The following is a 23,407-nucleotide window of genomic DNA, read 5'->3' as shown; positions in this document are numbered from 1 at the left end:
AGACGTTAATGACAACTATTTAACAGGTATTTGCTTAGTGCAAGAAAAACAATACAAATGCTGCATCACAGTGGCTCTGTGAATGCAAACGCAGTTGGTATGATCAGCTGAACCATTTTCAAGCTGCCACGTACACCACAGCTCTCACCGAAACAGCACTGAAGCATTGCTCAGGCTGTGGCTGTTCGAACAAATCCAGAGGCCACAACCAGGCCTAAAGCGGGGTGTGTAAGTGTTTTGTTCTCTGTCTAGACTTAAGTAACAAAGTATTTGATTTTTTAAATGTTTGAAACTTGCTCCTGCCACGAATGCAAACATTCTGAGGCAAGCATACAGATAGATCTACACGGCTCTCTCTCATCCACAGAGTCACAAAAGGCAGAAAACAGAAAATGCGGAAGGCTTTGACATCAGCTTTTTGCTGTCATTACGGTCAAGAGTTCAGCTACACCCCACCTGTAGGTCAAAAGGATGTCCACCGCGGTAACAACAGTGGCAGGGAGGCCACAGCCTGGTTCAGCAACTTGCATGGTCGTGGCACAGCCAATGGCCCGTCATAAGTACAATTTTTCTGTCCAGTGGACTGGGCTGACAAATCTGATGTTGAAACTAGTAATTCTCTCAGGTCCGAGCTACCAAAGAACAGCCAGGCTCTGGTGGCAATGCTCCTCTGCCATGTTGGGTCAGACAGTGTACAAGGTCATTAACAAGCAACAGGCAATTCTCCCTGGTTGTGAAGTTCAGGCTACAGCACAGGAAAAGGAAATTTACTAGGTGAAAATGTCAGTTACTGCAACCTGAAGTCTCTGCTTCTACAATCTTGAGCAAAATGAATTGCAATTTATGGAAAAAGCAAATGCTTTTTTCTACACCAAATGACAAAACTTGGGTTTTCTCCTTCAATTTCCAGGATCCTGAGTTTGCTGCTCTGACAGTTCCGGTGCCGCTGTTACGATTAGTATCCTCTAGGAGGACGCTGGCAATCTTTTTTTCCTACTGTACATTTTTTAGGGTATTGACTTGGTGTTACACTCATGCACTCATGACATAGCCACGTTTGGTTTCTTTTTTTTTTTTTTTTTTTAACTTGTAGCTTTACTGTTGCTCATCTTGGGAAAAAAAGAAAAAAAAAAGCAAAACACGTTTTTGTTCATTCATAACGGAGGGCCGGGAGCTCCCGGCCCCGACCTGTCCCCTTCGTGTCCCCGTGCTCCGCCCTGCAGACGTGGCGCCGGCGGGGCCGGGCCGGGCCGTGCCGAGCCGGGACAGGGCCGGGACGGGGCCGGGACCAATCGCGGGGAGCGGCCGGGGAGAGGCGGGGCCGGGCCGGGCGCGATGAGCGGGGCGGCCTCGGGCGGCGCGGGGCTGCGCGGCGGGGCTCCGGCTGCGGGGCGCCCGCGGGGCATGGCCGGCGGGGCGGGATGGCGCCTGCTGCCGGTGCCGCCGCCGCCGCTGCTGCTGCTGCTGCTGCTGCTGCTGGTGCCGGGCGGCCTGGGCAAGCCGACGGCGCGGCAGGAGCGGGCGCGGCCCGGCGCCGCGCAGCAGCAGCAGCAGCACGAGGACGGCCCGGGCTTCCAGTACGACCACGAGGCCTTCCTGGGCAAGGAGGAGGCGCGGAGCTTCGACCAGCTCAGCCCCGAGGAGAGCCGCGAGAGGCTGGGGTGAGACACTGAGGCCCGGGCGGCGGGAACGTGGCAGGGGAGGGCGCGGGGCGGGGCGGGGCGGGACGGGACGGGGCGGGAGGGCGGCTGCGGGCGGTGGGCGCCCCCTCGCTCCGGCTGCCCGGGCCCTGACACCTCGGCGCTTTCTTCCTCCTCCCCGCACGGGAGCGGCCGGCCGGACACGGTCACTTTCCTGGCTGGTCGCTTTCCTCCGGGCACCCGGCCGCTGCACGCCGCCGGAGCGCTTTGCTGCCGCTGCTCCTCGCCTCCGGGACGCCTGCCTGCACCGGAGGTGTTGGAATCGAGTTGAGGCCGTGTCTCTCTTCCCTTCATCGCAGCTCTTTCAGTTTAAGCCTACAGGTTTTCCACTTGTGACAGCTTTGCCCGCTGTGATAGTGCCGCGCTTGCTTCCATGCTGCTCTTTGCACCTAGAAGACAATTGCCTTCTGTTAGCACTTCTCCCTCGTTTACACTTACAAGAAGTCAGATTGCTAATTAGGACTAAGTCTAACGGTTGAAAGATTGTTTTATTTTAAATAAGCAGAAAATATTAAATGAACAGAAAGTAATTTAAAGTGTCTGTACATTCTCACTAAGACTAGCTTTTCAGTTACTCCCCTTCTACAGGGAGCGGCGCTTACTCATTGTATGTCTGTAGTTCTATCACAAGCTCATGTTGTAGTGTCAGGGTTGTCTCAGAGTGACCCTGTTGGTCCTTCTGGAAGCTGTCACTGCTATTTACCTGTATCTCAGTAAGTAAATGGATGAAGCAGTTATCAGAAATGACCAATTTTTTCCACAGTTTGAAAAAGGAGCAGAAGAAACCATCTCAGTACACTCCATCTATGACTTAGTTTCCAATAAAAGTATATCGCTAACAAGGACATCTTTTAAACTGTCTACCTTTATTCTTGCGCCAGAACAGACTTTTTCAGTTGGGGATATGATTTGATGAAGTAGCTGGATTGCTCTTAAGCAGCTTTTACAAACACCAACTCAGCAAGGGAAGACGCTTTTAGCAATCTCACTGAGTGCACCTCAGAGAGGTGACACAGGCATATTAAGCTACAGCCACAGTCAAACACCTTTTATGTGGACATGACTTAAAGACTTCCTCTGAGAACCAAAGTCCACGTTGTGGGGTGAGCATTGTGCAGCAAAACATCAGAGATGTTTTGTAAATGCTTTCCACGAGAAAATGGGAATATATAGTCTACTGCTGTAACCAAAGCATGTGCTACTGTTACTGCACCTTCCGTAAGAAGGATGGCAGCGTATCATCCTGTGGAATTGCAGGGCTAGACAGCAGTAACACAAAGCTACCCTCATCTTCCAGTAAACAAAAAGGACCTAGCTAGTACATAGAAAAAGCCCTGCAAGCAACTACTCACATCCTTTGTGGAGGAGCAGCTGAGCAGTAAAATCTTGGTTTGTGATCATGACACATACCAGCCCATAATTTTATCATAACCTTGGAGTACACCTGCCCTTAGGACATTCCTTGACAGAAGCATCCCTGTTCTCCCTGTCCTCCCACACTGAATCACTGGATAAGGGAAGAATCACAGATTTCCTACCTATGTGCAGTACCACAACTCACTTGGCTTTGGAGAAGCACGACATGATCCTAGTGCAGCAGCCAAGGGCTGCATTAAGGGAGTGGAGATGGGCTAAGAAGAAGAGTGGGACCCCAGTCCTTTGAACCTTCTCCGTGCCATTTGTGTTGGGCCTGTCATTTTCAGCAAATACAGAAGATGCTTACAGATCCTACCAATATAAACATTTGTTATTTATTCTGAGTTTATCCACGTACAGTTGTGCTGAGCATCGTGTGCAGAGGGGAAGCCTTCCACTTTCAGCCACTTTGTAGCAGTGATTTCCTTACCCCAACTTTGTTTCATCACCAGATGCATTTACAGGCTGGCAGATCTAATCTGTCTAACAGCAGACTGTATGTACCTGTTGCATGTGTCATCTAGCTACTCTATTAGTTTCTCACCTCATAATACTGATTGTTATCCCACCTAAGTTAAAGGGAGAACATAAGGTTTCAGGTATTACACACTCGTACATGTAACTTCCTGGGTATGACTTGGCACTGCATGTCTTAACACGCTCCATGAATTTTTGATATATTCAAGAATTAACTATTTAAAATGAAGGCACTAATGCCTTTCAGACAATATACAGTAGCTCCACTACAAAACTTAGAATGATCCCAAGCCCTTTTGTAGGTAATTATCAGTATAAAATGTGAGGTTTGCAGTCCACCTTTGGGAGCCTGTAGGCAAGACTATTTCTTTGTCCCCGTTCTCATCTGGGAAGCAGAGTAAAAGAGTGCATATGGATGCAATGGAGCTATAAAAACAAGAGTACAGAAGAAAAAGATAAGGCACAGGACATTTTATGGTAAAGAGTCTTGACTGCTTTGGTGTTAAAAATACCAAAGAGCTGCTAGCAGAATCACTTTTTGCAACTTACTCCATTTAATAAAACAGAAATATCAGCTAAAGCAGTTAAGTCAAATTCGTGGTGGAGCAAATTCATTGACAAATACAGCCCGTCATGCAGTGAAAGGGACCCCGGCAGTCAATTCCCCATGAGATTTACACAAAAGAGAAAGGTTTTCCAGTCAGTTAATTCATACTTACCTACTTTAGAAAGCAAATTCTGTAGCCCCTTTTTTTCCCCTATCACTCAGAAATACCATGTTTATGAATTCAACAGCTGGACCCCAAACCAGTATCCATTAAGCTCTGACTTGCAGTAGATGAAACACACTACAAACCCGATACTATCAGGTTCACATGACAGTGCTGCAAATTCAGTAGAACCTGCTGCTGTTGCTTGACTAAGGCTCAAGAAAGGACATTGCTTTACTCGCTGAGCAGTTCCCATCAGCCAGTGCCAGCTTTCCCTCTGGGGAACCAAGATGTTGAATTGCAAGAAATAGTTAAAAATTCAGAACTTTTCACTGTCTCCTTTGGCTGCCTGGAGATCTAGGGAGCTCACCTGTTGAATTTCAAGTCAGGATTTAGACAAGACAGCTCTTTCTCTTACCCATTCTTACAAATGACATATAACTAGACCAAAGGGATGGTGACTGAGGCTATGGATAATGGTCATTTTGATTATCTTGAGTTGGCGACAGGGTGGTCACCAAACTGCTGGGTGCAGTGCAGCTACAGAGAGTTTGCTCCTATGGTCTCGTGAGCGGTGGTTCAAGGGTTCAAACTGCTGATGTGCCCAAAGCCAAACTGGATGTGCACAGGAGACATGGGGCTGATTGCCCCAGTTCAGGAGGAGACTACGTTGTTTCTCATAGGGTTGTACCCGGGATATTATAATGCTCCAACAAATTTATATACAAGCTGTGAGACTGAAGCTGCGTTCTTATTTTAGATAAAGGTATTTTTTTATCATTTGGTATACCACTGTATCTGGGACAAAAGCCAGTTTTACAAGCTCAAACGCAAACTGGTGGTAGTTAGCAATTAACAGGTGTCCTCATGAGATTTATTACAGAGAATCTAAATGGTGGAGGAGAGAGTTGCTTTTTTTTTTTTTTTTTTAAACAGTTTTTCAGGTCAGTTTTACTTGCAGCTGTGTGCAGAACTTTTCAAAGGTGGAAGCTTCCTTGGGAGTACCCAAGTACCTTCCCTTCTGCTGATTTCAACAGAACTTGAAGCTAGCAGCTTTACGTAGGACAGTTGCTTATATCCCAATTGCCAGCAATGACTGGAGACCCGCATTAATGAGTACCAGGCATTCCCGGCAACACAAGCAATATTTCTTTTATCTAGAAAAAAAAGAAAAGAAATGGAAAGAAGCAGAGGGACAGCAATGGAAGGGAAGACTAAATGGTGCACGTGCTCAACATCGCACACAAAGTTGCACACACAACTCACTCCAGCCTAGCATCAGTCTGCTGGAGGGCCACAGGAGAAACTGCAGGTGTCTGCAAAATCCCAGCTTTTTGCCCTGATTGCATCTGGCAAACATCCGTACAGGCTTTCTCCTGAGGTGAAGTCAGTTTCCTATTCTGAGTCCAGCATAGCTACCCCCTATGGACACTGAACAGGTGCCCTGTAGTTAGTTGATAGTATCTAAGAAATTGAGGTATCCTCTGAGATAGTTTGTTCACTAACTTTGATGGTTCAAATTCCAATTGAATTATTCATAGCAATATTGATTAATGAATAATGTTCCTTAAGATAACCTGCAAAATTGAAGAAAGTTTTAGCCAGAAGGACAGCTTTCTAAATTTTGGGCGTTACATTTTTGTGGAAAATCAGGGCCAGATAAAGACTACTAAAATTGGACTGACGTGCAGTTTGGTTTTCTTTTGACTCTTATGGATGCCACTCTCTTTTTACAGGAAGATTGTGGATAGAATAGATGAAAACAAAGATGGCTATCTCACAACAGAGGAATTGAAAAACTGGATTAAACGGGTACAGAAACGGTATATCTATGAAAATGTTGCTAAAGTTTGGAAAGACTATGATCTAAACAAGGACAATAAAATCGCCTGGGAAGAATATAAACAAGCCACATATGGTTATTATCTAGGTAAGATAACGTCTTCAGATCATATGCTCAATGACGATTGGGGTTATAAGGCATGATTTCATGCCCTATAGCCAACAGGAATTTGGTGTCACATTTAGGACTTTTGGAAATCGCATTAAATTTTATAGACACTCAGAGGTCAAAAGCACTTTTTTATTGCATTATTTCTGTATTTCAGCCATTTCCACATGGGTCACCACTACACAGAAGGTTTTACAGAGGGCTTGTTCGATGTACTGATGAAGATTAATTAAGGTCTCCTACTCCAATTAAAAAATAGATGATTTTTTAACATTAAAATTAGTATTTTTATTCAAAAACAATATATTGCATAATTAACCAATGTTTCTCAATTCAGTCTCTCAATTTGTTAAGATTTTAGATGCTAAAAATTTAGGCTGGGTATAAGCTATAGCAAAATTATTGAATAAAATAGTTTATGTGGAGTAACATGCCTCAGGTTGGGATCAGCTATAAATGAAAATCCTTAAAAATGAGACAAAAGAAACATCTATTAAAACTATACCTGATTTTTTTTTTCTCCAACTTGCATTCCCTTTAGTTTTTCTAAGTTAACGAAGGGAAAGGAAGAGAAGAGATTACTTAAGCTACGGGGCAATGCTGACAGACCACTAATTGGTAGTAACTGACCATGAGTACATTTCTACTGGCAATGAGAAGACAGTGTCTAGCTACCATACAGGTAGTTTTTGGAGCAAGATTCCAATAGCAGTATTAAGTAGAAGTTCTACCCTAGATGCAGATGGGGCTTACTACATTTTTAAAGGTAATATTTTGTCTCACATCCCTGTAGCAGTATCTCTGGGAGCCTTTCTCAGCCCTCTGTCTTTGCTCTTTGTTATCCCCAAGAGCTGGAGGACAGCTACTATATTGTGATCATGTGTTAATACACACTTAAAATTCACATCTGTGATTCCCAGCCTAGTCTTTTTCAAATGTTTATCTCCCAACATGAGAAAATACTCATAACGATTGCACAATTAATATCTTTGAATTCAGTTTAGTTTTCCTATTCTAAAAATTATATCAAATACCGTTCATTGTATGTCTCTAAACACCCTGAAAAAATGTCTTTGTTTTAAAGTGAAAATAATTGATAGGCTCTGTGTAGCAGAGGCGTAGCAGTTCAGTAATTTCAGTCAGTCTGCCAGCTTCTGAAACCACTTTTCCTTGGTTTGCTTGCTTTTTGAAACTGGAGAGTTGTGTAGGTCATACTGATTCCTAAGAAGTATAAAACTTCTGTGAATGAAATCTACTCCAAATACTGCCTAAGCAGCGCTTATAAAAGCAGATTAAATAAATCTATGAAGTATAATATATGATACTGCAAAACCCTGGATTCCAACAGAGAACCTACTCAGCCATTTACCTTTACTACTAAGTCACCTTTAAAAATGACCCAAAGTGTTTGACCCTTGAATTAATTTCCAGCTTCATAGGAAAAGAAGTTCCTGTTCAACACAGCAGCTATTCTGGCAATAAGTGTTTGTATTTTTAGACTCTAACAGAGTACATGTCAGCAAATTAAGGGGCTTTATCACATTAGTACACTTGAAAAGGAACAAAATTTTGAGGTTGTCTTGATTAATTTGCAGAAAATCCAGAAGAATTCCAAGATGCAACTGATCGGCACAGTTTTAAAAAAATGCTGCCCAGAGATGAAAGACGATTCAAAACTGCAGATCTGGATGGAGACCTAGCTGCCACTCGTGAAGAATTCACAGCTTTCCTTCACCCAGAGGAGTTTGAGCATATGAAAAACATCGTTGTCTTAGTAAGCAGAGCAAAACCAGTAACATTATTTTTACTTTTACTTTTCAGATGAGCTTTGAAAAGCTTCTCTAACCTTTCCAGGCAGGGTTGAGAAAGAGGCACTCAGACACATACTTAATAGCCAGCTTGGGAACAAAAAGGGATATATTTCTTGAAAGTACTTGATTTAGAGTTCTCAGTACAAGGAAGACTTGTTAAACACTCTTAGACTACTCCCAAGTGGAAACAGTCTTGGTATGGACTTGCACCAAAATAAAAGGAAAGGTATGCTGACATGAGGCTGCAAAGTGTGTGATGCCAGCTTCTATCTGCCCCTAACTTCAAACTTAAGCATGATGTCCAGTTTTCATTTATGTGCAGGGAGTTTTTTCAGCATGAGACTTGTATATTTTTTGTTCAAGCAACAATTGCATCAGAGTCTGTGAGAGTAGATTTGCCTGTGTACAAGGTCAGGTCAGGCCTCAGATGTGAAATGACTGAAGAGGGGAATAGCCAGAATTGTCAGTTCTCTCTTGATTACTTCAATGCAAAACTGTTTTCCAGGAAACCTTAGAAGACATTGACAAGAATGAGGATGGTTTTGTGGATCAGGATGAGTATATTGGTAAGTCTTAAAGTTTGTTTCTTATAAAATCTCCATATGTCCATCCTCTCTCAAGTCTGCAGCGGTATTAACAAACCAAAGGTGAACAATTTTGTGTTTCAAAGTTGCCTATTTTCTACTAGTTATTTTCCTAGATTAATTAGTAAGTAAAACCCCATGTTTTTCTAAAGATTTTTGCAGTGATGCCTTATGTTTTTTATAGAAATATAAGATGATGCATTAAAAATCAACTGTATAAAAACAGGAGCAAGATTTAAGATCCTCAAAAAAGTTGTCAAGTGCATGAAAAGTAGCTGTGCGTTACTTAAATGTCAGAAAGAGATCAGCACAGGAAACATCAACAGGGGATCTGTCACAGTTACACAACTTTCAGTCACTCTAGGCAGCCAGCTACTGTCTTGCACTTAGACATATGAAAACTAAATGGAAACAAGACTAGAGATCAGCTGCACATAATACGTTTCACCCTTTTGAATCATTATGCTGATACCAAAAGCTAACATCTCCCACTGCACTCACTCTGATGGGTTTTTAATCAAGAAAGTATCACCAGGAAAGCATTAGAGCAAGCTCAGATGAATCTTTCTGTTTCTAGTGGTGCTATAAAGATCACTTCTCATATAATCAGGAACAATATACACATGTTAATTAATGGCAGGGGGTTTCTTTTCCTTGTAAATTATATTTAGCCTCAGAATGTGAATGCTATTCATTTATGACTGAAATAACAGAGCAGCATAATTTCCACAGTAATTTCAGTTCATTCAGTGACATTACCTACATATAATTATAAGGTAATTGTCAACATTTGTTACCATGTGAATGCTGTTTTTTCTTGTCTTCTATAGATAGGAACATAGAATGTTCTCGTCACGATCACCCCACATTGGCAAGGATGATAAAAATCAAATTGACAGGACGTGTCAGATGCTTCAAATAAACAATATAATTTGCACTTTAAAAATGCAAAAAAGAAAGTGAATGTGTTGTCTGAAGTTTCTTTATGAGTAGAGAAAAACTGCTTAAAATATTCCTACTTCCCATTTTCAGATATAATTCTTTTCTTTTTGATCAAATTGGGGTTAAAAACAGAAAGCTAAATCTCTTCCTTGGTAGTTTATAAGGAGCAATCAAAAAGTCCAGAAACTGCAGTCTCTGGATCAGGTATTTGATGGGGAAATCTGCTGAAGGTTGTAGAATGATTACTCCCTCCCCACTTCTCCCTCCCATTTTGACTTCCACAAAATTTGGTTTACATTTTATAAAAGCAGCTAAGCAGAATATCCCTAGTCATGTTAAGCATAGAGAACTAAATTCTCACTGTGCCAGTGTACAGTGTATTTCAGGGACACTGTGGACAGTTCTACCAACAGAGATCTTCAGCGTAGTACACATCCTCCCACTGCAGGGCAAGGGGAGGCTATTCTTAGATTTGAGATCTATGTTTTCACTTCCTATGGATACCTGCAAGCCTGTGACCCTGAGACCACCCATGTGGGGTGCACTTTTCCTTAGCGTATTCTTGAAAGCCAGAACCACAAGGCATAGGAGTACCATCTATAAAACAAGCTTTAATACCAATAGAGAAATGGAAGGCTTGAGGAATAAGCAGCCCTGATGAGCAGAAAACAGTTGATTAGCCACAGTGACCAGAAGGATAAAGTGGATTAGCCACAGTGACCAGAAGGATAAAGTGAACACACTTATAATTCTTGAAGGACTTTTACTACTATTCGCTATTCATGAGGAAATGGTTGGCGACCTGCTAAGGAGCTTGGATGTGCGCAAGTCGATGGGGCCAGATGGGATGCACCCGAGGGTACTGAAAGAACTGGCGGAGGAGCTGGCCGAGCCGCTTTCCATCATTTATCGGCAGTCCTGGCTATCGGGGGAGGTCCCAGTCGACTGGCGGCTAGCCAATGTGACGCCCATCTATAAGAAGGGCCGGAGGGCAGACCCGGGGAACTATAGGCCTGTCAGTTTGACCTCAGTGCCAGGAAAGCTCATGGAGCAGATTATCTTGAGGGTCATCACGCGGCACTTGCAGGGCGAGCAGGCGATCAGGCCCAGTCAGCATGGGTTTATGAAAGGCAGGTCCTGCTTGACGAACCTGATCTCCTTCTATGACAAAGTGACGCGCTTGGTGGATGAGGGAAGGGCTGTGGATGTGGTTTACCTTGACCTCAGTAAGGCTTTTGACACTGTTCCCCACAACATTCTCCTCAAGAAACTGGCTGCTCGGGGCTTGGACTGGCGTACGCTTCGCTGGGTTAGAAACTGGGTGGATAGCCGGGCCCAGAGAGTTGTGGTGAATGGAGTCAAATCTGGTTGGAGGCCTGTCACAAGTGGTGTCCCCCAAGGCTCGGTACTGGGGCCGGTCCTCTTTAATATCTTTATCGATGATCTGGATGAGGGCGTCCAGTGCACCCTCAGTAAGTTTGCAGATGACACCAAGCTAAGTGCGTGTGTCGATCTGCTCGAGGGCAGGAAGGCTCTGCAGGAGGATCTGGATAGGCTGGAGCGATGGGCTGAGGCCAACTGTATGAAGTTCAACAAGGCCAAGTGCCGGGTCCTGCACCTGGGGCGCAACAACCCCAAGCAGAGCTACAGGCTGGGAGATGAGTGGCTGGAAAGCTGCCTGGCCGAGAAGGACCTGGGAGTATTGGTTGATAGTCGGCTGAATATGAGCCAGCAGTGTGCTCAGGTGGCCAAGAAGGCCAACAGCATCCTGCCCTGTATAAGAAGCAGTGTGGCCAGCAGGTCTAGGGAAGTGATTGTGCCCCTGTACTCGGCTCTGGTGAGGCCGCACCTTGAGTGCTGTGTTCAGTTTTGGGCCCCTCGCTACAGGAAGGACATGGACGTGCTCGAGCGAGTCCAGAGAAGGGCGACCAAGCTGGTGAGGGGTCTGGAGAACAAGTCTTACGAGGAGCGGCTGAGGGAGCTGGGCTTGTTCAGCCTGGAGAAGAGGAGGCTCAGGGGAGACCTCATCGCTCTCTACAGTTACCTTAAAGGAGGCTGTAGCGAGGTGGGGGTTGGTCTGTTCTCCCACGTGCCTGGTGACAGGACGAGGGGGAATGGGCGAAAGTTGCGACAGGGGAGTTTTAGGTTGGATGTTAGGAAGTACTTCTTTACCGAAAGGGTTATTAAGCATTGGAACGGGCTGCCCAGGGAGGTGGTGGAGTCACCATCCCTGGAGGTCTTTAAAAGACGTTTAGATGTAGAGCTTAGCGATATGGTTTAGTGGAGTACTTAGTGTTAGGTCGGAGGTTGGACTCGATGATCTTGAGATCTCTTCCAACCTAGAAATCTGTGTTTGTGTCTGTGTCTACTAGTAATTTGGAAGGCCTGTGACGTAAAGGACAGATACAAATCAATACTTGTTCTTAATAATCACTGCTACTCTCCCAACCCTGTTTATACAGGTAGCAGCTGCCACGGTAGTGTTTTCCTACTGATGCTTCTTAAATATAACACGGGACTAATGTGCAATGTACAGAGCAGCTCACAGACATAATCTATGCATCCTATGTCACAAATGGTACTCCCTCCCAAGGTACCAAGCTATGGCAAGTGCACTGCGTATAGTTTCTCATAGACAGAGCATACCACTGATGCAGGACGTTCTTTCCGGGTTTTTCTTCGTAGAATAATACCTTCTAGTGGAGTTTGCTGCAGAACTGTATGGTTAAAAAGGACTCCTTTTCTAAGATGGATTTCTCTTAAACAGACCTCTCTGAAAGCAGGATAAAAGCATTCACTTCTATTTAGCAATTTTTGTTTTCCTGAGTTTCCCCTGTGCCTTTTATTCTCTCAGCCACTCTGCTGGCTGAAGTCTGATTTTATCCACGGAGACATTTGCTGGCAGGGACAAGATAAAATTGCTACATCCCTTTCTCCTCATGTGATGGAGCTCAGCCCTAATGCTCATGATTGCAATTTAACAATAGATCCTTAAAGATTTTTTTTACTCAAATTAAAGTGGCTGAAGGCCTTTGGACAGGTTCACCTTTCATAAAAGTGCACTGTTTATGAGGCTAATATACTAGGGTAACATAAGAACAGACAGTCACCAGCAGAGAAGAAGTAGGCCTGAAAGAAGATATACACAGCTACTCTACACCCCACCTTTCATATTCTGTACAAAGAAATGCTGTGCGAAGAGTTAAAGGTTTAGTCTTCCTCTGAGGAACACCATGCAAATGTCTTTAGTTTATGCGTAATTTTCAAATTAAGTATGACTTGAGTGAGACCTTTCTTTCCTTTCCAGCTGATATGTTTGCAAATGAAGAGGGTGGACCAGAGCCTGACTGGGTGATTACAGAGCGTGAGCAGTTTTCAGATTTTCGTGACCTCAACAAGGATGGAAAGATGGACAAGGAAGAGATTCAGCACTGGATTCTCCCACAAGACTACGATCACGCACTAGCCGAAGCCAGGCATTTAGTCTATGAATCAGATGTAGATAAGGTACTTAGAGTTCTAGTGTATTAAGAAAAAAAAAAGCAACATTAAAAAAACGAACAAGAAGAACCACTTAAACATAATATCAATTAGCAAGAAGTGATTCCTAATAATTTTCCTTATTAGTACACTTTAGATGGAGTTTTAGAGGCTAGACGTGCTAGTGCCTTAATGTATTAATGCAAACTTCAGTTGGTAGGGTAAGAATCACAAATGAGTAAAACACAATTTAACTCTAGAAGTTGGCTTTCATTAGGTTACATAAAATCTTCTTAAACCTGCAAGTTTTAACACAGTAGAAATATTTTTTCTCTTTAAGAGTGGTCATAGGTTTTGTATATTAATTTAAACTACAAGAGGGAAAAAAAAGAGATATGTTACCCAGGAGGTAGGAAAAAGCCCAGGTTTCTATACTGAAACATACATCTTTGGCTTAAAGACTGGCTCAATACATCCACTTCCTCTAACATTTCAATAAGCAGTTTGACCCAACTGAAGCCAGTGGGACTTACGACTTCCACTTGGATCAAAATCTCACTCACCATGACAGCTAAAATGATTCCTGAATCTTTAGTCTGCCGCTTTGTAGAGCTCTTGTATGTCTGTGTTGGTCTTTTACTTAGCTTTGAAAAAGTTCTTACAGAGATTTTATTTTCCTCCCACCAGGATCAAAAGCTAACAAAAGAGGAAGTTCTAGACAACTGGAATATGTTTGTTGGAAGTCAAGCTACTAATTATGGGGAAGACCTCACAAGAAACCATGATGAGCTATGATACAGTGTACCAAGCAACATGCCACAGACCTTTTCTCCACTTTACTGAAGTCACCGGGTCCATCCCCTCTTTTAGGGGAAGATGGGCAAGGGACACACTCACGACTGAATGACTTGCATTAATATATTTCTAACATGCCAGCTTATTACCTCAGAAACTGCAGAGAAATAGCATTTTAGTCTCTTCACATGGTTAAATACAATATCTAATTACTGTAGTTCTATTTTTGGAAAAAAGTAGTATATTGGAGCCTAACCTGGGAAAGACACTTAAAACAACTCCAAGGACCTTTAATAATAATACATTTTCTTCAAATACCCGTTTTTACCATAGTGAAATGCAGCTAGGATTAGAAAGAAACCTAGTTTTTGAAATAGATGAGGTTGTTTAGCTGTCTTTTTTAATAGCATATAACAATTTAACAATTTAGAATTATAGTTTCACTCTTCTATACAGAGAAAAGATTTAACAAGTTCCCCGGCCTTTTTCTCCACACTCCATTTTTCTCTCCTAGTTTGGGCCGGAGTTAACCAGCAGCCCTGTGGGCCATATCTTTACAAGGGCAACTTATACAACTGGCCCTTCCCTCTAACCCCCATCGCAGCGCAGAGGCAGCACACGTGGCCTAGCACCCATGCTGGCATTCCTTGGCAAGGGTTGTAGAGTTCGTAGTGACAACTGTTCCTTCTGACAACAGAACAACATACAATTGTTTGTGGGCTGCTAGTTATGCTGTTTCCTGGGAGGAATTATGCCACATGGAGCATAATTTATCTCACGCTTTTCGCACTTTACCCAAGCCATACTCTTGTTCACACAGTGTGAATGGCAGCAGTTCTGTGATGGAGAAAGAATGAGACATATCACCCCTCTGGGCCTTCTGTCTTCTGTGCCACATCAGGGGACAGATTCATGTGGCTACAGTTCTAGTTTTGTATGTATGTACGTATAAGTACGTGATACTGAAGCAACTACATGGAGACAGCTTTCCTTCCAAAGATGGGAGTAAGCTTTCCACACAGGTGCTTTCTTTTTAACTGTATAATGTGAGCTGTTACATATATATTTTTATATACCTAACTCAGATAAGTTTGGTTGTTTTTAAATGTACTGGTTTTAAAATATGCATGATAAAACCATTACTTCTTTTTGATACTATGAAGGTGCAATAACACTAATACAGACTAGCATAGAGAGATGATGTGAAATCAGGAACCAAGCATTTAAAGCCAGTAGTTCCTCAAGCACTGGATCATTGACAGGTCCTGCAGCACTGGCTGGTCATCTACGAACAGCAGCTGGGCATATGGCACCAACTGTTTCTTCTTCACCTCATTAAAAAAAATAGAAGTATGTCCAATGTATATAGTTGCTATCACTATTACTAGAATCTGTTCTGAACACTAAGGTCACATAAGAACTGTGGTTAAATATTTTAATTTCAATTGAAGATAATTCTAGATTACACACTCTGGCAGAGATTACATGTTCTTGCTAGCATAATTATTAAGCTTTTGGTGTGCACTTATGACATTGCCAGCAATGTCTCCTAAAAGTCCCTACCTCTTCCACTAACATACAGTAGGACAGATGTCATAAGATATAAACTGTTTTTGCTTTTCCAGTACTTCCATGTCAAAGTAATACCTAAATGCAGTGTTATCTAAGAAGCAATAAAATTGTATTTTGGCACACGTAAAACATTACCTGTTTTGTTTATTGTTTGGATTTGGAAAGTCTTAGTATATTCCATAATCATAACAATCTTGAGAAGGTGGGTTTTCTGTTTGTTTTTTTGCAGTCCTTTCATACTAAAGTTTGACATTTTTATATTTTAGTAACAGAACTGCTGTGCTCTCTCTGCACTTGGATCATCTTCCATTGTTTCAGGAAACAATACCTTAAAAGACCTCAAAAAAACAAACAAACAAAAAACTTGTTTCCTGCAAGTGAAACTGCAGCACAGACTAGATGGGAAGCTAAGGATTTTCACTGGTGCCCAAGGGAAGGTTGTTTGCTAACTCTTGTTGAAATTCAGTGGGAGTTGGGTGCTGAGACACTAAGCATCATTGCCTTCAGCTAAACATGACACTTCCAAATCCGCTGCATTCTGTCCCAACAAAAAACTGCATCTGAGCTTTGACAAGCAATCACATCTTCTTCCACATTACTCAATAAATTTGGAATGAAATTAGCATCAAATGAGAGAGAAATCATGTTCCTGTATTTGTTCTCAGTTTCTATTAAAGTTTGGAACACATTCGGCAGTTTCTAGTATAAAACTATGCTTATATAAATAATAGTGCTGAAGTCATAGGAGTTATGCATGCAAACAGGAACTGGAATTTTAGACCAACTATATTTTTCAGTGTTTTTTTTTTTTTTTTTTTAAAAAAAAAGGAATAGTACTCAGGTAGAGTATGCCAAGCTATGAAAAAGGCAAACATGCCAATTAATATGAGATTTAAGATAATAAAGTGTCAATCATTGTAATGGGGTCATATTAAGATTAGGAGCATTTTTATAAAGCAGGATACAGAAACATGACTATCATTGATGTGATTTCACACTAAAGGCTACTCTGTTTCTGTAGCTCTTTATGGTGTTTCACTTACCAACACTGAGCAATGCACAGTACATTTTGTGCACTAAATTTTCCTTTCAAGCTCAATGCACTCAGGAAGAGTAACTCCAAAAGAGACGACAGCTTCTGGGTTTAAATTTAACACTATTTAAGGAAAGCAAACCTTTGCTAGGGGATATAACTGTTAACATTGTGATTTTTCAAGCCTAAGGTTTCTAATGGGGTTTGACTGTTCCAGAGATAACATTTTTTTTCCTACGTAACATATTTCAAGTCATATTATGAGCAAATGTTACAAAATTTTAGTGTAATGTGAAATACTGTAATGTCAGATAGCATTATTTATCTGCTTGATATGACTAAAACCATTAATTGCTGGGAGCCATACTTCATTCCAGCAACATGAAAATTCATTTTGTGCCTATCTTGTCAGTTATTGTGGATTTTCTTAATGAATAGTGACGTAGTGAAATTCTGTTGGGAAATGTGTTTATATATTTCCAACTGCAGGTTCTGTATGGTAACTCTTATTACATAAATCGTCCATTAACTACACGTTTTCATTATGCCTATGCCACAGTACGTCAAAGGTGCATTTTTCCTACTTATATATCTGGAATAGCCATTATTATTGCACATGCAGTTTTAATTCTTAGAATTTATGAAATGAACTAAGTGGCTAATGTTCATTGTCTTATATTTCCATTTAATGATTCAATCAGGTTAAATCTGTCTCCTGTTCCAATCAAGGTACTTTTCATAACTCCCTGAGGAAAGGAGAATGCAGCTCATCCTTATCTAATTATATTTACACAAATATCTTAAAATAGTGCCATACTGCTTTACTGTTGCAGTACAGAAGTCGACCTTGATCCCAGTGAAGTTAATGGCAGAACTCCTTGCCCCTGTCTAGAGGGATTAAGGCCTTAGCCACATAAAAGCAAGCAGAAGAACAATAGGATGGTGAGATTTGAGGTTAGAAGTAACCATGTGACCATCAGATCCTGATCTCCTTTTTACTACTGAGCAGTAACTTCTAGGAGTTTAAATCAATTCATACACATGTAAGCTATATAGGGCATAAGTCTAACTGAGGGAAGTCCACTGTCTAATATATCACTGCTCTGTTCAAATAAACTTACCCTTTTACTGAGTGATGTTGGTGTCACTCCTGGACAGCAAGTTGCCAGTAGCAAATGTGACCATTAGCAAACGTAATTCATTTTGCAAGGTGGCAGAAGGGGCCACAGAAAATGCTTCAAGGGCAAAGATCTTGCAAAACCTGGCATGGCTTGTAGTGAAACACTTGGAACTACCCACCACTAATAAGCAGTACTCTTCTCTTTTCATCACTCTAATTTAGTGTGCTATGTTCCATTTAATATGCCAGCAAGGAGCACATTAACCAAAGTTGCTAAATAACAAAGAAAAATATGAGGATTATTTTCCCCTGAATTTTCAGGGACCAGTGAGGCTGACATCTTTCAAACCCAAGTGCTGTGCAGATTCCAAACCTTTCAAAGCAGCCTCAGAAACAAAAGGTATCAGCTTTCCCATAGTGTGAAAGTATACAAGGGACACACATGCAGATGTGACAGCATAGGCAGCTTCACACCTGCATTTTGTCTTTCCATAGGGTGAGATAAAATCTATTCCCCAGATGGGAGCATCTCCTCCCTGTGCCAGTCACAAGAGTACAATCATTATGTATGTGCATTACTGTTCCTGTTGATTATTAAGGGATATCTATCTTCAGCACAAATATTAGGGCAGCAGAGTTCTGGAGCTCAGTTTCAGATACTGCATGTGTGTCATTTTTCCTTGTCCAAACTAGCTTCAGAACTTGCTGTATAAGGAAAATGCTAAAGATTCTATGTGCCAGTGGAAAAAAATGTTTCATAAAGTATTCAAATATGATCTGGATGGCTAGCATTTGCAGTTTTATTATTTGTTTAAGTGTTTCAAGGTTGGCCTCATTTGTGAGGTCTGAAACCACCACGTATCTGAAATTCCAGAAAAGCTATATAGAACAAGTCATGTCATGGTACTGAATCTGAATGGTAATTAAAGGTGACACGTACTTTAGACACATACATTAGAAATGACGTTTCATCATATCAACAAAGAATAATTTACTCATCAAGATGCTTCATCCCTGAAGATGCTATAACGTTGATGGCCAAGGTTTAGGTAAAAATAGAGTGTAAAAATAGTCACTCAATAGCCCACTCCAGTGTGAACCATCTTCTTACCAGCTAAGGCCACCATTTGATTCTGAAGAAGGCTGAGAGAAGCATGATACAAACTCTGTGTGGTCACCATGAATCCCACCACTGATGAAATTAACAAATTGGTATCAAGTCCACAACACCTAGGAAGGGACGAAAAATAAATATCATTCTAATTGTCAATTACTAAATTCCCAGAGAACGGAGCTCAGAACTGGCATCTGTGTTTGGGCAAAAGCCAGTGAATGTAATTTCCACTGCCCTGGTCACCCATTCAACCATCCACTTTAAGTTCAGCTGCACTGAAGTTCTGCTAACATGGCTTTCACACTGCTTCTCCCAGGGCCCTGGATGTTGGAATACAGAGAAGAAAGGAATGCTGGTTAAGAATTGATCAAATGAAGAAGTGGCAGAGATAGTTAAATAGTTTTAGATAGTTAAAACTTCTTGAAACCTTCAGTTGATAACCGGTAACGTAGAACAAACATCTTAAAATCATAGAAAGGATTATTTTTATTATTATTAAGTTGACCACACGTTAATTCCATAGGCAGTAGTAAAGAGCAGCTGGAGAGATTTCCTGCAATCAAACAGAAACCAAAAGGTTATTCTCTCCATTTAGAAGGTCATAGAATGGCTGTGGTTGGAAGGGAACATAAAGGTCACCTAGTTCCAACTCCACTGCCATAGGCAGGAATGCCATGCACTAGGTCAGGTTGGCCAAGGTCCCATCCAACCTGGCCTTGAACACCTCCAGGAATGGGGCATCCACAGCTTCTCTGGGCAATGTGCTCCAGGGCCTCACTACCATTACAGTGAAGAATTTCTTCTGCATCCCTTCATAACGTATAGAAACACAACTGAAATAAAAGTGGTAAGATGAAGAGCAGTGAGAAATGACATGTTGAAATACTGCCTTTAAAATCTACTTTATTCAAGTGGAAACAAAACACTTTAAAAGGTGATAATGCTCGAAAAGCTATTTAACTCACCAGCCAAATTGAACTGACCAAAATCTAATTTATTCCTTGTCTTGTTTAGCAGATGCTTAAAAGATCAATATAGTTGTCTCTGTAGATCGGCATGAAATATTAACCAGTCTGAGTGTTCTGAAGCTTTTTACAACATATTCAGCCTCATTAAACATTAAGCAGCCTTGCAATATAAATATAAAATAACTACCAGCTTCCTATCCTTCATACACAGAACAAAGGTAGCTCAAAAGTGGGAAGGAGGAAGAAAAATATTAAATGAACTGGGAATTCAGAGAGAAGTTAACTTAGCAAAGCTGTCAGTATAAATTGACTCAATCAGATACACTTTACCATAAGGAAAGGTATTAGTGCAGTGTCAGTTTGTGAAACAGAAAACTATCTGTTAAGAAGCAAACAATAGTGTGGCATTTACAGCATAAGGAATTCATAAAAATATGCCTCTGACCGCAAATGTACCCATCTCAGGTGCAATCCTCATTTACAGTATGGCTCCTTTTACCCCTTATATTTCCTATAGGACCCACATCTCCATGAGTTCAATCAGAAGGAAGCCCTGTTCTCCTTTCTCTGCTTTTCATTACCATCTGGTATGTTAAAAATATCTGGGCAATACAACAGAAAAGAGTTTCAGGTTCAGTAAAGGGAAATGTCAGCTTTGAAAATCACTGAAAGTAACCGGACATAAACTGTCAAAATAAGTCAGCAAAACGGCGTGGTTATTGTCAGTACAGAACTCAAGTCTGCTATCTGAGATGTGGCTAAAGGTTATAGACAACACAGCGAGATGGCTCTACTACAATGTACAGATCAACTAATTTATCTATGAATGCTTTTCATTTTTAAATATGCAGCACATTTAATGCCTTTTTCTCCTATTTGCCTGCTTGCCTTGTTATTACTGCACACTGATAGTCAAGTATAATTCAACCACACACGGTATTGCCTTTACCCCTGCAGAGTCTGGCAGGGTTTACAGAGAAGTTTTCTAAGCAGCTTTCTTATTGCTATTTCTTCTAGTATTGTCTAGGCATACAGATAACAGACCAGACATAACAGTGTTAAAATTTATTACAGCTTTCTCCACTCAGTTTGCGAAGATGGTAACAGCAAGAAGTGAAACTGTATAGGAATAATTCCCCATCGGATATACTAGATTTTGTAAAAAGTATACTGACCTATTAAGTTAGAACTATCAAATTCTCAACACGACAATAAGAATACCATTAATCAGTCATTGCAAAAACCATAAGGAGTTGAGAATGAAACCCAGAAACAAATTCAGTACACCTAGAGGCAAAATAAAATAAAATAGATATTTTTAAAATTTTGCAACATAAGCAAGATACAAGGGGACTTATATAAAGAATAAGTGTATCAGGCACATTAAGAAATGATATTCAAATAATATTTAACATTGGACTGTTTTTTGCTACATTCTTAGAACAGAACCAAAAATACCCTTTTGCATTACATCTAACTTTTCTACTTTCTTTACCTATATGCTACACTGTAAACAAGCATTTATTAGAACAGGAAAAAAATAAAATAAAAATCAAGTGTTCTACATTTATTTGCATGCCAAATTTGCAGATGTGGTTTATGGATAGGGTCACAATATCTTCAAAGGTACATTTTCAAATTAAATGAAAAAATGTTTTTAAGGGAAAAGATTATAGACTTTGTGAGCAAAGCCTGGCACCTTGTAGTTTATTCAAGGAGGTGAGTCATAACCTAACTGCAACATAGGCATGGGGAGGGCAAGCAGAGCCTTAGATCTCTTACTCACCTTGCTCATAATAAAAGTTGGAACAATTTCAGATACAAAAAAAGTCCTGCATTACTAGAACCCCACTTGTCCTTTTCCTATTATGATTTTTTAAATATTATTATTATTATTATTATTTAATTCACGAGGGATACGTGGAGCTGCCCCTCCAGATCCACACAGCAGAGGCAGTTATCCAAGGAGCCTCTCTCATCTCTTGCAGCCACAAAAAAGCAAAACGAAGCCACAACGTGGCACACGGATGAGGCTGCATGATGCAGACAGGAATGCGCAAAACTCACTTAACTACTGCTAAGGAGCACCATGTGGTACCTTGTTTCCTTCTAAAATCTAAGTGTTTTGTCTAAATTGCAGGTCCTGTGGATTGATTGGGAATAAAGGTAACTTGACAATATTGTCAAGCATTTCTTTCATACCACACAGAAAGATCAAGCAAGACAGATTGTTCTTGCTGAGATTGCCACAGCTCTTTTAACCAAAAAATCTTCTTCTCTCAAGTCTGTGCTCATTCATTGTCATCCTTGCATGTCTCAGCTTCTGGCATGTAGGAAACAAGCCAAACATTGGAGTTACAGGGGCACCAAAGTGCTGTGAAACTGGCATTGAAGATTAGGGTAGAACTAGCAGGCACAACGATGGGGATATGCAGGCAGCAGTAGTGTTGCTAAGGAAGAAGTGAATTTTACCTTTCCCACCGCTTTCCAATCAAACCTAAAAATCTAGCCTTTTACAAAGCAAAGCTATGTCAGTTCTGATGCTCTGCCCCGTTTGAAAATTTGAGATGAAAAATACTAGTGCCAAATTTGCTGTAAATATCTACTTGTGAAAGGTGTAGCAGTTCGTTTTGATGGAAGTCACGCTTATGCTGCTCTCAAGACGTCCATCCGAAACCAGCTTCTGAAACGCAATCTTTGAAGACTTGCAGGTTCTTTTTATGCAAGGCTTTTCCTGTTGATCCACACACAGCCTGTCCTCATTACTCATAGCGATATTACTGCAGTTATCTCTCTCCTAGCAGCAAACTTGCCCTGCATATGTTCAGATCAAAGCCCTACTGCAAAGCAGAGCCAATACTCCACTCCCTCTACTCCAGCTGTCTTCATCACATTCCAACCTCTTCACAGCCTTCAGTCCCCAATATTCATGATCTCTCACCTGGATGTTTTTGGAGTTTTATTCCTATCTTTGACCCACAAGACAAACAGTTAATTTATTACATTCTTTGACAATGTCTTTTGGTTCAATGGTGGTACAGCGCTCAGCACAGTGAAATTGTGCCTCATGACTTGGATTCCTAAGAGTTACAGTAATACATGTAATAGAACAACCACAGTTTTAATTCTATTTGACTAAAATTCATACCTTGAGACTACCAAACCATGAAGAAATAGCATATAAGGGAAAGAGAAAACAATCACACTGATCAGAATGGCATACTGTAAATGCATCAAACCTCAGCTAGTATTAATGGCTCCAAAATACATATATATTTTTCTATCTTTCAATGTGCCTGTGCTCATTTACATTGACAAGCACCATTTAAAGTAAATTTGGTTGTAAGCAATCCTTGTAGATAAAAAGGAACACTGAGTAAAGCATCCCTACCTGTTTTTTCCTGCTATAGAGGACATATAATGGATGCGTGTATACCAGCATATGAAAGACGAATAAGGAAACAAATTCTTCTGCTGTTTGGATTAAAACAGAATAAAAAAGGTACACATATATGCAGATTTCTTTCATCAAGGACTGTAGAGATATCCTGGTAATGCTGTAGCTTTCTATTGTCTCTAAAAGAATTGAAAACCTATTGAAGATCAAGACAAGGAGATCAACACACACATAAGAGGGTAGTGAGAAAACCATCAAAATACGTCAATAGGAATAGAAGAGATCTTTGGAACATCAAAATGGAAATCTACATCCTACACAAAAGCCTTTGTAATGC

General features: G+C 41.1%; 1 protein-coding gene across 1 annotated transcript; it reads left to right on the top strand.

Moving 5' to 3' along the window:
- The first annotated feature begins 1,334 nt into the window (after positions 1–1,334).
- On the top strand, positions 1,335–15,567 carry RCN1 (reticulocalbin 1). The gene is made up of 6 exons (XM_035550381.2): positions 1,335–1,661; positions 6,040–6,233; positions 7,850–8,028; positions 8,571–8,631; positions 12,899–13,098; positions 13,759–15,567. Exons 1-6 carry the CDS (start codon positions 1,336–1,338, stop codon positions 13,864–13,866), a joined length of 1,068 nt encoding a protein of 355 aa, XP_035406274.2. The 5' UTR covers position 1,335; the 3' UTR covers positions 13,867–15,567.
- Positions 15,568–23,407: the final 7,840 nt, after the last annotated feature.

The sequence above is a fragment of the Cygnus atratus genome, chromosome 5, assembly GCF_013377495.2.
Source record: "Cygnus atratus isolate AKBS03 ecotype Queensland, Australia chromosome 5, CAtr_DNAZoo_HiC_assembly, whole genome shotgun sequence".
NCBI lineage: Eukaryota > Metazoa > Chordata > Aves > Anseriformes > Anatidae > Cygnus > Cygnus atratus.
The sequence above is the reverse complement of the archived record's forward strand: the minus strand, read 5'-3'. Positions and strand labels throughout refer to the sequence as shown.

Bases quoted from the DNA above. Each gene is read 5' to 3' on its own strand.
- RCN1 (XM_035550381.2), top strand. From the start codon at position 1,336: ATGAGCGGGGCGGCCTCGGGCGGCGCGGGGCTGCGCGGCGGGGCTCCG. The intron at 1,662-6,039 runs GTGAGACACTGA...CTCTTTTTACAG, and splicing joins GAGAGCCGCGAGAGGCTGGG to GAAGATTGTGGATAGAATAG. The intron at 8,632-12,898 runs GTAAGTCTTAAA...TTTCCTTTCCAG, and splicing joins GGATCAGGATGAGTATATTG to CTGATATGTTTGCAAATGAA.